We start from the raw sequence: 15,689 nt of genomic DNA, 5'->3' as shown, positions 1-15,689 counted from the left end.
TTAAATAATGCCATTTGCAGCATTTCATGACGGCAGGGACAGCGTGGACACGTGGGCACTTGCAGAAGGTGACGTGGGGTCCTGGGGGGCCCAGGACCTCACCCACCACCTGCCTGGGGGACACAGCTCTGATTGGGTGGGGTGGGCCCTCCTGTGACATGAGAAATGAGGGAACTTCTTGGTTCAGAGCTCTGGGGGTTTTACAGCTGCAGACAGTGGGTCGTAGGCCTCAATTTATAAGACCCCAAAGACTTCTCATTCTTGGATGACTTAAACCCCCTACCCTCATGCCTGGCTCTTTGGGCCAGACATTCTGGCCTCTGGTCCCCAAAAGAGCACCATCCCCAGGCCTGCCTGGGCGCCACCCCAAGCTCTGGGCACTTCCCTGGGGAGGCCCCTGGCCCCCGGCCCCTCTCCCGCTGTCTTATTTGCTTCAGAATCATTGTTGTTACTCACGACTTTTATTTGCCACCTTTCCCACGTCCACCAGGCCCACTGTCAGCACCGACACCGCACGTGGCATCCGGATGGTGTTCCGTCAGCATCCAAGGAATTAAAGCCCACGGCTCTGGACCGGACTTCCTCCAGCCCCCACACCCCGGACACCACGATCCCCCTTCCAGCAGGGAAACCGAAACACTATGTGACTTCCCGCAGGGCCGCAGGACGACAACTGCACAGTTTAAAGGAGGAACCTCAAACAGCGACGCCCCCCACCCCTGCCCCCGAGCCCGCCCCCACGCCAATCTGCTGCTCGGATGTCATCACTGAAGCCGAAAGCCGGGGATACAGAAGCCCCCGGGCTCTCAGGTGCCTGTGCGTGCAGGAAAAACCCCGACTTCGCAGGGAACTCACGCACTGAGCCCCGCATCTGATCCAACCCACAGTCTTTAGCGAGCGGCTAGAAGGGGAAAATGATCCGTTCGTGGAAGATCTTAAGAAGAAATTCTCCCCCTATAAAAAGTGGGGAGGTTTATCTAATTGGCTGTAACCACCGGTTACTCAAGAGTGAACTCATTGTAAATCATCGGCTCTTCTGAGAAATTCTGGAACGCGCGTCTGATTTTCCAGGAACAGAGGATGAGCGCTGCCAAGTCAAGTGCTGGATTCTTCCGAGAGCACGACACGGCCCTCGGAAGCCACTGAAGATGACACAGCGCTTCCTCCCGGGGTGACGGGAACAGTGGCGGCCGTGCCCAGGCCGGGCCGCCGCTCCCTGGCTCCGGCAGAGGGGCCTCGGGCCGCGGGCCCGCACGCAGCTACCATGGCCTGGAAGCCAGGTGCCGCCTGCAGCTGGCTCTTCTGCCGTCTGTCTGGCCCGGAGGAAGTCGAGGATGCCGGTGGGATGAGCTCAAAGGGCCACTTTAGTGCTGGGACCTGCCCAACGTCCCGCGGCCCTTCAGGTCTGCTCTGTACCAGGGAAGCGGGCACTGACATACGTCCCCGGGGCGCGTCTCCCTGGCCGGTCACTGAAGCCGTCCCCTTGGGACTAACGGTGCGAAGTGCGAGGAGGCTGGGGGCTGGGGTGAGGGGTGCGTTCTGGGCCCAGAGAACCGGCCAAAGCCCACTAGGCCACGTGGGAGTTGAGCCCACAACCCGTGGACACAACACGGAGCTTTAACCCACAAGATGAGGCAACCACGGCCTCTTTGAGAAGCAGAGAACGGTCACGCGAGAGGCAGAGGGCAAGGCCTGGAGCAGAGCCCACCCACTGGACAGGCTTGTGGTCACCCCGGCTCCGCTAAGGTTGTAACCCTCTTTTCTCACCGCAAAGTGATTCTGGCTTTGTCTCAAATCCCGTGATCACGGGGAACGGTGTTCCTAACCTTCACTCTCTCTCCGACAATCTGTTTCTCTCTGACACCCCCAAACAATGACAAAGACATCTGTCAGCAGCCATGACGCTACGGGCCAATTGTCATCCTTGGAGCTAAAAAGAGACTCCACAGGCGAAGGGAGAGAAACAAGGTCAGGGACAACGAAACTCGGATGGAGGGTGGACAGCACCCAAAACGTAGGGTTCCCACTGGGAGAACGGAGAGCGAGATGGGTACCAGTCTTTGAAAGGCTGAACGATGGATCGGAATCAACGCAGACTCCCTCGCCAAATCCAGAGAGCTGAGGATGAACGGCTCCCTCTACGTCCTAAAGTGCAAGTTCAAATGCAAGTCGGCTTCAGCGGAGGAAGGAAACTGACAGGTGGAACCTGCCCAGCAGCCCGTGCCGAGGGGCTAGGGGAGCCCGCTCCCCCACAGAGCCCCGCCGTGGTGTCAGGACGCCATCAGGGAAGGGTCCCCAGCCGCGCCCTGTGAACTCACTCATCCCAACACCCGCCACAGTCCCCACCCGCCTTCTGGAGATGTTGGGGTGCCCAGCAGGGGACAACCAAGTGCCCGCGTCATCGCAGGCAAGTCTGCGCTGCAACGAACACCTTTTAGAAAAGGATGCCATGGTCAAGGGGGACCCAGTGACAAGCTCTCCCAGGGCAAAGCAAAGAAGACCGCACAATGGTGCCTGGTGGACGGTCCCCCGGCTTGGGCATCTCCTTGTCAGCCCGGCAGCGACGGAGTGGGACAGGTTAGCAAATGCACCTGTGCCGGGGCCCTCGGCCAACACCAGCGCGGGGACCTGACATCCACGCTCAGCCGTACCTGGTAGTAAGGATGGTGCAAGAAGGAGTCTGGACAGCCAGCTACAGCCATAGGATCTTCCTTGTCTCCAAATGACACGGACCGCGTCACGGCACCTGGAATAAGGACAGACCATGAGACACCAAGGCGGAAAGTCCGCAACTCACCCCCGGGTCACGAGCATTTGTGAAAATGATGTGTTTCCCACGGGTAACTGAGAAACAGTTTCCTAACCAGGAAGGCATTGCAACTTTGTATCTGTGATGACAAAAGGCATTCTCATTCATCGTTTGTAGAACCACCAAAAAATTGTACCAATAATTTGTCTTTTTTTATTCGTTTGGTTAAAGGGGGTTTAGTGGCAAATTCAGCTTGCTGCCTTCTTCCCGGGGGGTCCTTGTAATTCTGACGCTTAAATCTTCCTTGGCAAGAATTCCACTGTAAATAATGGACTGGAGTCTGTCCATTTTCACTGAGTTTTGAACCTGGGATAAAAATTTAAGTGATCTTCCTCGTGAAAGTTCACACTCTCTTCCTCCTTGGACTGCAGTTCAGGAAAACAGTCCGGGCAAAGTCAAAAGTTTGCCGATTCGAGAGTCAACAGTTTTCTTCGCAATGTCAATATTGACACTTCTGGACCCAGCTGCTGAATACGGACTTGGCTTTTTTCTTTTCAATTCTTTTTTTTTTTTCTTTCCCCATCTTCAGGGCGACTTGTACCAGACAAAAATGATGCAATTGTCAGGAACTTGAAAACTGGGGCACTCAGCAGCACTTTTTGGGAAAAGCGTGCTGGGTTCCTACCCGAAACCCCGGGGACTTTGGCCGACCGCGACCTGTCTTCCATCATAACCGATGACAGATGACATCTGAGGTGGATTTAGCCTCTGCAGTGTTCCCTGTGCCACCACGATGGCTCTGACACTCGAAAGACAACCAGGATGCAGGGACATCACTGAAGGATCCTTGCCCCCTCCCCTGCCCCCCGCCCCACCCGGGCTCAGCGAGCACTAAGGCTCCACGCAGCCCCCTCTGGTCCTCCCTCTTCTGCTCCGTCTTCCTCATTACAGATGCTGCTCACGACTGATTTGATTTCAAGGCACAGCGATGCGCTGAAACCCACAATTTGAAAATAGGGTCAGGGCTGGGTCTGTGGTCACCGTCCCGCCTCCAAGCTCACCCACCGGCTGTCCTCTGAGCACACGCCCACCTGCAGTGCGGAGGCCCCTGCCCAGGGGCCGGCCGCCCCTTCACCCCGCACCTGTCCACACACCTCTCCCTCCGGGCTCAGGGTCAGCGACCCACCCGCTCTCAGACTGTTCCCCGGTGCCCACCTGCAGCTCTGGCCCGCTCCTGGGGAAACACGCTCCCAGGACCCCTGAATCACAGACTGAGTGATTGCACCCTTTCTAATTTTATGTAACCACAGATTCAAAAGGTGCATTTAAGACTGCTGGGAAAGTCTGCCACAGCTGCTTGGGAACTCGGCTTTGTACTCTTGACAGTGTCCCCTCCTTTCTCTTCTCTCCCCCGTCACCAAGGCTGTCCCCTCACCCCCCCACAGGACCCTCAGGGGACAGCCAGCATGCCAGCCTCTGCCAACCCGACAAGCTCATCACCCGGTCACCCCTGCACCCGGCATCAGTCCTCGTCCACTTGAAGGCAGTTAGCAAATCCCTCCTTGTTCAAACACTCAGCCTTGCTCCCTGCGACACCTGGACAGCAGGCAGGAGGGACACCCAGGGAGGAGGACTGGATAGACTCATAGTATGATGTATAATTTATAAAGCTAAGTAGCATAATTGTGGCTGGACAGGTTAAATAATAAAATTTGGTTTATAAATTCAATGTTCTGGTAATCGTTTCAGAACAAATTTAAGTCAAACCATTCTGCTGTACATCGTAAACTGATACAGGGCTGAATGTCAACTCTATCTCAGTAAGACTGGGAAAAGTATTTATCATTTTTTAAAAAGAAAACAAAATAGACATATCATATAATTCATCAATCCCACTCCTGGGCATGTATCTAGAGGGAATTCTAATTTGAAAAGACACCTGCACCCCAATGTTCATAGCAGCACTATTTACAATAGCCAAGACATGGAAGCAGCCTAAATGTCCATCGACAGATGACTGGATAAAGAAGCTGTGGTATATTTATACAATGGAATACTACGCAGCCATGAAAAGGGATAAAATCATGCCATTTGCAGCAACAAATGGATGGACCTGGAGATCGTCATACTAAGTGAACTAAGTCAGCCAGAGAAAGACAAATACCATGTGATATCATCCATCTGTGGAATCTTAAAAAAATGGCACAAATGAATTTATTTACAAAACAGAAAGAGACTCACAGACATAGAAAACAAACTTACAGTTACCAGGGGGGAAACGGTGGGGAGGCAAGGACAACTTAGGGAGTCTGGGATTTGCAGATACAAACTACTATTTTTAAAACAGACAAACAACAAGGCCCCGCTGTACAGCACAGGGAACTATATTCAGTATCTTGTAATAACATCTAATGATAAAGAATCTGAAAAAAGAATATATATGTGTGTAATTGAATCACTATGCTTTACAGCAGAAACTAACACATTGCAAATTAATCGTACTTCAATTTAAAAAAAAAAAGAAAAACACACAAAATTAAAATCAAAGAAGAGAAGTTTCAAATCTTAAAATAAATCACTGCAGGACTTTTTCAAAAGAAAGCTGCACCTTTCATAAGGCCAGAAGACCCTGCCCTTTACGAGGAGAAGTATAATTGAGCAACGTTCATGATACATTAAAGCAGTCACTTATAGCACTGAAAGCAGAATATTCGCATTTTAAATCATCATAAGAGGATAAAAAGAAATGAGAAATACTTTAAACATCAAAGGGAGATGAAGAAGCATCCAAAGCAGAAACAATTGATTCAGAAGACGGATGACCGGGAGCAGGAATGTCAACCATCCCATTCCTTTCTTTTCAAAATAATACTCAAAAATATTCTGATGTTAAAAAAAAAAAAAGGCAATTGAAATAGACAAACTTTAAAAAGTAATCTAGAAAAGGGAGCGCCACAGAGCAAGCAAATAGATCCAAGACCAAAAGCCAAACTCAAACACACAACAGCCAGGGCAGCAATGAGACGCGTGTGTGTGCAAACACAACATGCACGCACCTACAGAGGGCACCCTGGGAGGATTCCCACTGTTTACAAGAGGACAATGAAGTGTGAGGGTCAAGGTCGCAGTGATGGGAAGGCCTGAAGGAGGTCAGAGAGCTCAGGCCAGAAGTCCACGCTCTTAACCAGAGGCCTACTGTCCTGGGGTTTTCAGTAAATTGCAGGCGGACAGCCCAGGCATCACTTGGGAATGTGGAAACGTGCAAATTCTGCAGCCCAGATGCAAACCGACTAAATCAGAAAATCTGGGGCTGGGCCCTGCAAGGCACTGCAGTGCTCACTGCACACTGGCTGAGCTCGCCCCCACCGCTGGTCCCCACCCGCATCCAATCCATTTGCGGCAGTTTTTAAAACCCCAGGTAACCTGTGAAAATAAAACCTTGAAGCCTTGCATTGCTTTAAGTGGTGCGGGTGTTTCTGACGTTAAGGGCCACCCTTCTCATCTCTTTCCTTTACAATTATTAGTCCTTGTTTTATGATGTTTGCAAGGAAAAAAAAAAATCGGGAGAAAATTGCAAGAAAGCTTTGAAGAATCACACCTCACTTTGTGGGGGCTGGGGACCTCCCGCCACGGAGCCGTTTGAACTGAAAACACCATCATTTACTCAAAATGCTGTAACAGAATCCCAACTGGAAGCTTGTGCTTCGTACGTTTTTGCCTTTTTAAAAATCCATTATTTTTTCCCATGCAATTTTTTTTTAAGATTTTTAACTTTTTTTTTTTTGTAAAAAACATATATTTGTGTGTGTGTGTGTGGTGGGGTAATTAGGTTTATTTGTTTATTTACTTTTTTTAGAGGAGATGCTGGGGATGGAACCCAGGACCTCTTGCATGCTAAGCATGCACTCCAGCCCTTCGAGCTATACCCTCCCCCTCCTATGCAAATATAAAGAATCCTTAATTTCAGCCTTTTCTCCTGCAGGCATCCGTGGGAGGGGGCTGAATGACCATCACGATTACCTGCTGCAAAGAATGACAACATCGTTTCAAACGATGTGTCATTAAGCACGAGGGTGTAAATCTGCCCAAGTGTGTGACAATGACCCACGATTTCCCGTTCTCCACCCTTTGAAAGGGACTCCTGTGAAATGGGCTCTGCGAGTTTCAACAGGACGTCACCCCAGCCGGGCAGCCAGTCCTCCCGCTGTCCTCTGCCCAAATCCAGGGCCCGGGGCTAGGAGGCAGACTCCCCAGGAACGGGGACTCCCTCTCAGTCATTCCTCTCTTAGCTTTGCCGTCTGTGTGCAGCCGTCTGCACAAACCTTAATAAAGGATCTTCTAAACCCACTGCCTCCACCCCTCAAAGCCGTGCACTGACTGCCTGAGAAGCCCCACGCTCTCCGGTGAAACTGTCTCAGCTGCCCTGAACCCCACTCATCTCGGGGCTCCTCCTGGGCTCCTGGGCTCCACACAAAGTCCTCCTGCCCGTCACACGGAGGTGCTCCTGGAGGCCGTCTGGTCCCCACGCCAGTCTGCACACAGCTCCATCTTCCAAGTGACCTCACTCACCCCCGCGGCGTCCACCTCCGTCTCAGCAGAGAAGTGGTCCCATCCTGCCCTCTGGTCACCACGCTGCCAGTAGCCCACACACCCCAGCGCCACCCCTGCCTGGTAAAGGACACCAGCTCCCACCTGTGGGCAACCCACCCTGGTTAATGGGGCCCAGCCCACAGACCTGCACATCCCCCAGTCCATCTGGGAGCATTTGGGGACCAGGCCAGGACTCAGGGTGCAGCCACGCAAGAGGACAAACTGGCTTTAGAAAGCCAAAGACTTTCCACCTTGGCTCCTCCCCGGAGAAGCGCATCACTGAGAGCTGTGACACAGGGAACAAACGGGCACCCACGCCCCCTGCCCTGCCCCTCCAGGGCCTCGGGAGCTCCAGGCGCCAGCCCAGCCATGGGAGCCCCCCTCGGGCTGGAGGAGAGGGCATCGGAGCGAGCACCGCGGTCAAGGAAGGGGTGTGCAGCTTGGAACTTTTGGGGGATTCCCCCCAGAGCAATCTTGGGGTCACACTCAGTGGTCCCTCTGAGAGTGCAGCTCCATCCAAGCAGGGCGGGACCCCCACGGACACAGCTTCCCACGCTGCGCCTCCTGCGTCACGGGACCCCACTGCAAAAGCCGCCACTGATAATTCGATTTCAAGCCCCAAACGGAGGGATTAACTGTGAAGCGAGGCTGCGCTTCCACACTGTGTCCCCGCCCAGAGGTGCCTGATCGGGCTCCCGCCTTGGGAGGGGGGCTGCCTTCGGCTGGGACCAGCAGGAGGAGTGACACGAGGTGTAGGCTGGTCAGATGGCCCGAGAAGACGGGGCTTGGGGCGCTCAGGGACGTTCCCTGCTTTTTTCAGGTGGGTCAGTGCCGTGAAGGCTGGTCAGAACCCAGGCCCCGGCCTCCAGGCATGTCAGCACCACTCGTAAGGGCTCTGGTGTCAGGTGAAGGACCAGCGTGGGCGCATCACCCAGACCCCGGATGGCCAGGATCCTCCGTGGGCCCGCGCTGCCCGCAGAGTGAAGACAAGGTCCCAGATGCCCAGGCCCCGTGCCCTGAGCCTCGGACACCAGAGAAGGCTGCTAAACTCAGCCACGGAGCACACGTACGAGGGCTGTGGAAGTTCGAGAAGTTCACGGTCCATGGAAGCAAGGGTGGGGGCTGGAGATACTACGGCTCCTCTAACCCCGTGGGGGCCTCGTCCCTGTCTTCACGGACCCCCTCTATTTCTTCATCCATGCCGACTCACCACCCTAGGAAAAATCGGCTGTCACGTCTGTTTCCAGAGAAACACAAAAACTTCACACGTGTGCTTCTGGAACTTGGAACAGGACATGCGAAATGGCACTTGGCACCCGGGGTAAGGCTGAGCCTTGGGAAGCACCTGCTGAGTGGTCCCAAAGCGTTAAACACCCTTCCGTTCTGCGCTGTGGGCAGTAAACGCCAGGGGAGCAAGAGGTCGGGAAGGGAGGTGATGAAAAGGAGGGGAAATGAGGTGGGAAAGGGAGGGGGGCAAGACGGAGACACCCCACAACCCCCGTACCAAGGACTGTGGACCCCAACTCCCCAGCCCCCCTTCAGCCCCTTGGCCCGGGGGTCCCTCTGTTAGGGGCTTGTTCAAACATCGCCACGTTGAAGCCCTCACCCGCGGGCCTCAGGATGTGACTGTACTTGGTGACAGCACCTTGAAAGATGTAACGAAGGTAAAATGACGTCTTTACAGGGGCCCTAATCCCATATACGACTGGTGTCCTTCTAAGAGGAGGGGACAGGAACAGATCACAAGACGAGACAGAGACACATCCTGAGAGGACACAGGGAGGAGACGGCTGTCTACACACCAAGAGATGCCGCTGAAGAAACCAGCCCTGCCGACAGCTTGATGTCAGACTTCTGCCCCCCCCCAGGATTGGGAAGGAAATCCACATCTGTTGTCAAGCTGCCCAGAAGGTGCTATTTCTTACAGGGCAGCGCTGACTGATACACTCTCCAGTACCCGCCATCCGCCCTGGGGTGAAGGATCCAGCAGGTGCGTTGGCTGGAAGACGACTCCAGCCTCAACCCTCTAAGGAAGACCTGGGACCCACTGACAGCATGGTAAGAACCCCACACCCGGGCTGGCGCATTTCCACAATGCCCACCGCAGGTGAAGCCCTGCCCCGGACCAGCGTGAGACGTGTGTCCCCATCGCCGAGCTACGGGGGCGGCCCCTGGGGATCCCCCAGCCCCACCAGCTCAGCTCAGAGAGCAAAGAAGAGAGCAAAGACAGGGCGGGGAGGGGAGGCAACAGAGCAGGAGGGGGCTCCCCGCAGAAACCCTGGAAGAAACGGCCTATTGTGACCCGACGCCTTTACTGACCTCCCCTTAATCAGTAGTTAACAGACCAGACGGGTCTCCTGCAAAGAAAAGCCCCGGCCACCGGTGGAGGTCACACAAGGCTTACCGGCTGGAGGCTCGCCCAGGCTCTGCGTGTCTGGCGGCCGCCCGGCTGGACTGGGAGGACCCAGGTGAGGAGCAGCGGCTGGTCACGGACAAGGTCACGGGCCCGCCGCTCCCCGCAGCCCCGTCCTCGGGCTCAGCATGGCGTGCAAGTCCAAGGCTGGAAAGGCAAAGAAAGAGGCCGTCACTGAACGCACTGAACTCGCACCGACATCGACTTCACACTCTGCACCCTGGGAGAACGTTTTTTAAGAGACACACAGAATATTGTTTTTCAAGGAGATCCTTTCAAAGATGAGACCCTGGAAGAAGTCCACAAGAGGCATGTCTGGAGTCACCACGTCACCTGACCGCAGGGACAAACACCTGCGGACACCAGAGGAGCCCTGGGAAGTCACGGGCTCCCAGCTCACTGCCCGTCGGCTTCCCGCCCGGGGCGGGTAAGGAACAGGCCTCTTCAAGGCCAAGGTCACCCACAAGGCAGGCTGCGAGCGCTGATCAACGCCCACGTTCCTCCCAGGGTCCTGCCTGGCCGCCGCCCTCAGCCCAGCCCACGGGGACCACCGCCATCCCGCATCCCAGACCGGGTTCCGGTGTCCGGTGCCCCGTGCCGCGGGCTCCTCCACGTGGCCCCTGCGTGTCCCCTGGGAGGGAGGGAGAGCAGGTGACCTGCCCGTCGAATCCCGGCCACTGCCTTTGGCTCATTTATCCAGCTCCCATTCCTGAGGGCCGAGGCGCTGTGTGAGGCGTGGAGGACAGGGTGGGGACCGAGACAAACACCGGCCCTGCCGGAGTGAGTGTTGAGTCCCCCAGACAACTGTGTCCCTCACCCTGGCCCCTCCGCAACGCAGGGGACAGAAAGCCCGCCTCCCTGAGGATTTTAACACACGGCACTGGAACGCCACGGGATCTTCCTCCGTCTAAATGAGATGCACTCGGGCCAGGACTCGGCGGGGAGGTCAGCCCAGACCAGCGACGAGCATCTTTATCAGCCTGTGTCCCCAGCTCCGAAATCGGCACGAAGCTACACCTCCCTCCGGGACGTCTGTGAGGATGCAGTGAGCTAATGCAGGGACAGACTCGGCGTCCCACCCAGGAAATGATCGACAAGTATACAGTTATCCCCAACTACGGCACGCCCAACAGCTCTCCGACCGTTGGACGCTGAACGCGTCGGCCGCCCGCAAGCTGTGACGCCTGCGATGCGTGGAGGGCACGCTGGTCTTTTGGGATCAAAAGGGAGACACCTGGCGTGTGATCAGCTGTCTGCTCAAGGCTGAGCATGAGCTGCACGCATGCAGGCGTTTTATTAAAAGTGCCTGCTCTCACCCTCAAAGGTTTGTAAGTCTGGGAAGCATGATAAGGTATATGTCGAGTGGAGTATCTCTGAATTCTGGTTAAAAAAAAAGTTAAAAAACTCAAGGTAAAAAAAAAAAAAAAAGGTGACCCAAATAATGGGCTGGAATGTCACGTCAGGAAGTGAACCTGGGGTCACGGGATGGCAGCTGAAGCCTGTGGGTCACCTGTAACCCTCAGACGCTAAGACGTGTCCCCTCTTCCCCGGAGAACTTCATCTTCTCCTGGATTCCAATCCAAACGCCCCAGGACCACTTCTAAATACATTGTTCATGCAACTGCCTTCAAATTTCCAACACGTGCCTGGCAGATTGGCATTTTTTTTTTGCAATGGGCAAAATAAATTTACCTATAATGAAGCAAAGACGACCTAAGAATTACCTGTCAGACTGCTCACCGCTTCAACCATTCTGGACTATTTTTTAAGAAAGTGGATGCTGAATTTCACATCGACATAACACTGATAAAACAGAGATCCTAAGATTTTTGAACTTGAACTGATGAACTGAAATGTTCCCAAGACCCAGGATCTCCAGGACCGACCAACAGACACGAGGCAGACAAACCTCTAGGCTCTGTTTCCAGGGGCCCCACCCAGAGCCCCCATCCCCACCTCCCTGGATCCCGGCGACGCCCCACAGGCTCCCCGCGCCGACCTGGCCGGCGGCGCGCACGCCCACAGGGGAAACGGCGCCCTCTCGTCCCCAGTCGCCCATCCGGCAAAGTCACACTCCTCACCCAGCTTCACGGCCAGACACGACACACACGTCAAATCTTAAAGAATATACGAACTTGGGCAAAAAAATAAATAAATAAATGCCTTAACTTACTTCCAAAGGGTTCCAGAAACAAAGAAACTCTTGGTTGCGCTTTTTCGTCTCTGGTATCTTCCAGAAATTCCTGAGTTAATGTCAAGTTTTCCTTCAGCCCAACTTTCCCCAACCAAATATTTAGAGTCATAACAGTGACAATTTAGACCCTCAACAAACCGGAGCGCTCGTGAGGGGAACGTCCAGCCCATTTGGAATGAGGTCTGGGGCTTCTTAAAAGAGGACAGAATATCCTTAATCCAAAAAAAAAATTTTTTTTTAATTAAGTTTTGTGAGAAGGTGCTTGTGAAGACGAAGTGAGAAATACACGAATGAAACGGGATGGAAGACGAGGCCAAGCTTTTTAAGCGATTTTAACACTTCTGAATGCTGCTGCTGGCGCCGGCCGACAGCTTAAAGGAGAAGGGACAGTGGACGCCATAGCGTCACCCGCCCCTCGCTGCCCTCGCGTGCACCCGGACGGGGCCACGGAGGCTTGCGTGGTCGAGACGGCAGAACTGAGAACCAAGGACGCCGGAACAGGAGGAAGTTACAACGGGGACATTCCCACCCAAACGCCAACACCAGGAAGGGCCCTCCGTGGGGGCCTGTCCACCAGGCGACACTCGGGGCTCCACCCACAGGGATGGAGGGCGCGGCCCAGGACAGGGCACTCACGTCTCAGGAAGAGTGTCCCACCTGTGGGCCGTCACGGAAACCGGTAAAACGTAACCAGAACGTGTGAACGAGCCCAGAGCACACCTGGGTCTCATTTTCAGGGGCAACCAGGTGTCCCTGCCAGTCCTCACCACGGGGCTTCCGGGCGACACCAAGCCAGCCTGAGCAAAAGCGGGTTGTCCAAAGGACGCCTGTGCAAGACCATACGGACGGCCACACGGTGAGACGGAAGCGCATCCTCTTCCAAAGGGGCAGAACGCTTCCCTCCAAATCTAGCCCAGAATCTGCAGAGCAGAGGGACAGGACACCTGCAGACACACAGACGCGGTAACTGACCAGAAAACGGGCGGAGAGCGCCCTCTCTCCAGAGCGGACACCCATACATGCACAGTGTTAGTTCAGTCCTAAGAACAGCCCTAAAAGATCCATGATTTGAGAGAGAGAAATTATTTGGGAGAGATTAAACACCTGGATGGATGGAAATATGCTAAGTTCCTGGGCGGGGGAGGGTGTAGCTCAGGAGCGCATGCCTAGCGTGCACAAGGTCCTGGGTTCAATCCCCAGTCCCTCCATTAAATAAAAAAAAATAATAATTATTATAAATAAGTAAATAAACCCAATGACCTCCCCCCCACCAAAAAAAAAGAAATATGCCAAGTTCCTAAATGGGAAGATCAACCAGCACAAAGATGTCAATTCTCTTATAAAAGCAATTCATTTACAAATTAAAATTGGTTTTGCAAACGAAATGCACGACCGACCTGGATTCCTTAAAACTGACAGAAAAAGCGGGAAGACTTGTCGATCCGAGAGCGTCACGGGAGAATTACTCACTTCACGTCGTAAGACATACAGCAAAAGCGATTCAGACAGTGCGGTAACGGCCAGGGATACAGGCTAGCGTTCAGCAGGAAGAGCGGGGTCTGCAAATGTGAATGTGAGTGTCTCACGGTAGCACCATGTGTTACACGGACTATCCTAGCAGGAGTGTGTCTGCATCTTCAAACGCCTGCAACCTGGCACAACCAGGGTCCGTGGGACTGGAATCCCTGGGCACCCCCCCCCCTTTCTTGACTCTCCCACCAATGCCACCCAAGATGAAGGTGGCAACTGCGGCAAAGACCGGATGGCAAAGACCATCACCCTTCCCTCACCTCTTAGACGTCAGACATCCCACCAAATGCTCTCTGCCGGAGGCTGTCGGAGGTTGAAAGCAGTAAAGGCATGTGAGAGACAAACCAAGACACAAACATCAGTGGTTCTTGATGAAGAATAACTAAATACAGTCAATTCTTGAGGGAGAATCATGGTCCCATTTTACAGATGGAAAAACCAAGGCCGGGAAACGGAAAAGCACCTGCTTAGGTCACTCAGCTTTTCTGTTTTTTTTCAATCACACTGTTTGGAACACGGTTTATCTTTCTCTTTTAGGAGAGAAAAAGAGCCAAAATAAAGAGCCTGAAATTCAAAGCAAAAAAAGATCGAGGGAGGATTCCCGCTTGCAGAAATTCAGATTTCAGCGTGGGGTCTTAAATAAGGAACCGTCTTCACCTGGTAACTGGCACCTGTCAGACACCTCCCGCAGGAGGAAGACGCACCAGAAACCTCCCCGTTAAATGAGGGCCAGGCAGCCCGCGATTACACGGTTAGCCACAACTGTTTTGAGAGCCTAGACAACACGGTGGGACAAGGAACAGAAACGAAGTGTAAATGTTGACCAGGAAAAGATCAGCCGGCGTTATGCGCAGACGGGTGGAGCTCCCAGAGTCCGCACGTCTCAGCCCTTCGGTATGTGGGCTCCAAGCCTGCAGAACAAACCTGCCTCCACGCTGGGTCTGTTTCTTTTACTTTAACCTTTGTATCTATTGTTTTCCCTACAAGTTAAGAATGTTGCCTCGAGCCTGAAATAGACAGGAGAGCCCATTCTCCAGGCTCTGACCTTTAAGGGTGTAACGCTTTCCCATTCATTAAAAGATAACAAGTTGCAGAATAGAAAATGACATTTGTTTTGTTGGAGGTTTGCAGGGGCACCATGACCTGACCCCTGGGGACAGCTGCAGGAACAAAGGATTCCTGCACCGAGAGGTTTGCAACAGCCAACCACACCCCGTCTCCTTTTAATATAAAAGGAGCCTGAATTCTAACCTGGGGAAGATGGTTCTCTGGGACACTGGTCCACCATCTTCTTGGTCTGCTGGCTTTCTGAATAAAGTCACTATTCTCTGTCCCAACACCTTGTCTCTCGATTTATTGGGGAAAACAAAACTTTTGGTGAGGAACCTGAAAGAAACTGGCAGGAGGCGTGAAGAGGGAACCAAGCCCTTCCCTCCCGTCAGTGAGCGGTGAGGCCGCTACCACCCCAATGAATAGCCCAGTCTTCCAGGGTCTCCGTCTGCAGGTCCCCAGACAGCAAGCAGACACGGAGGCCTGGAGAGCCCATCTGGACGAAGCAAATGACAATGTAAGGATGAGAAATAAGACCAAGGATTCCTAGCTATTGTTGCTCAGTTAGACTCAGGCAAGTCCTGCTCCTGATGGATATAAATACGCCATAAACATGACTAAACGCCCTAAGATGAACTATGGAAAAAGAGGACGGTCTTCCTAAGCAAGATTCTTAACCCAGAGGCCTAGGGAGGAAAAATCAACTCCTTTACAGCAGAAAGGCCCTCTGAATAAAATCAAAAGACACGCCGACAGCCTTGGGAGCAACTGCTCTCAGCACAGGCAGCAAAATGCATTCAGTAAATCTCTTGTTTATTAAAACAAGAAAGGATGAGTGGCCCGGCGTAAAAACAGCGAAAAGACGGAAGCAAACAATTGGCCAAACACACGTGCGAAACCCACTCAACTTCACAGGTAACCACGGGAACACAAACTACAACGGCCACAAGTGAGCCATACATTTTGACTCATCAGACTGCCGACAATTTTAAAAACCAGGATGGGCCCCGAGGGCTCGGCATGGCCTGCGAGGCAGGGCTCCCCTAAGCTGGCGGCGGGGTACCCTGAACTGCACTCTGGGCGGCCATCTGGGCAAGCACGTCCCACACTTCATCCTTCGGGGCAGGAATCCCACGTCTCGTAACTCATGCTCGTGCACCAGG

The 15,689-nt window shown here is 53.5% G+C and overlaps 1 protein-coding gene across 4 annotated transcripts in view; it reads right to left on the bottom strand.

The window, feature by feature from the left end:
* Window positions 1-15,689, bottom strand: part of GRB10 (growth factor receptor bound protein 10) — a 112,547-nt gene that overhangs the window by 78,977 nt on the left and 17,881 nt on the right. For 3 of the 4 annotated variants that reach the window (XM_032476259.1, XM_032476255.1, XM_032476256.1), the window contains exons 2-3: window positions 9,744-9,899; window positions 2,652-2,746 (exon numbers count right to left, since the gene is read on the bottom strand). Coding sequence is in view for 2 of the 4 variants with exons in the window: in XM_032476255.1 (XP_032332146.1) it covers window positions 2,652-2,746; window positions 9,744-9,899 (251 nt within the window). In the remaining 2 variants the exon portion in view is untranslated. Of the gene's footprint in view, window positions 1-456; window positions 654-2,651; window positions 2,747-9,743; window positions 9,900-15,689 lie in introns of those variants that run through there. The other variant, XM_032476257.1, reaches the window with a different exon arrangement.

This window comes from Camelus ferus, unplaced genomic scaffold (genome assembly GCF_009834535.1).
Source record: "Camelus ferus isolate YT-003-E unplaced genomic scaffold, BCGSAC_Cfer_1.0 contig313, whole genome shotgun sequence".
Lineage (NCBI taxonomy): Eukaryota > Metazoa > Chordata > Mammalia > Artiodactyla > Camelidae > Camelus > Camelus ferus.
The sequence above is the reverse complement of the archived record's forward strand: the minus strand, read 5'-3'. Positions and strand labels throughout refer to the sequence as shown.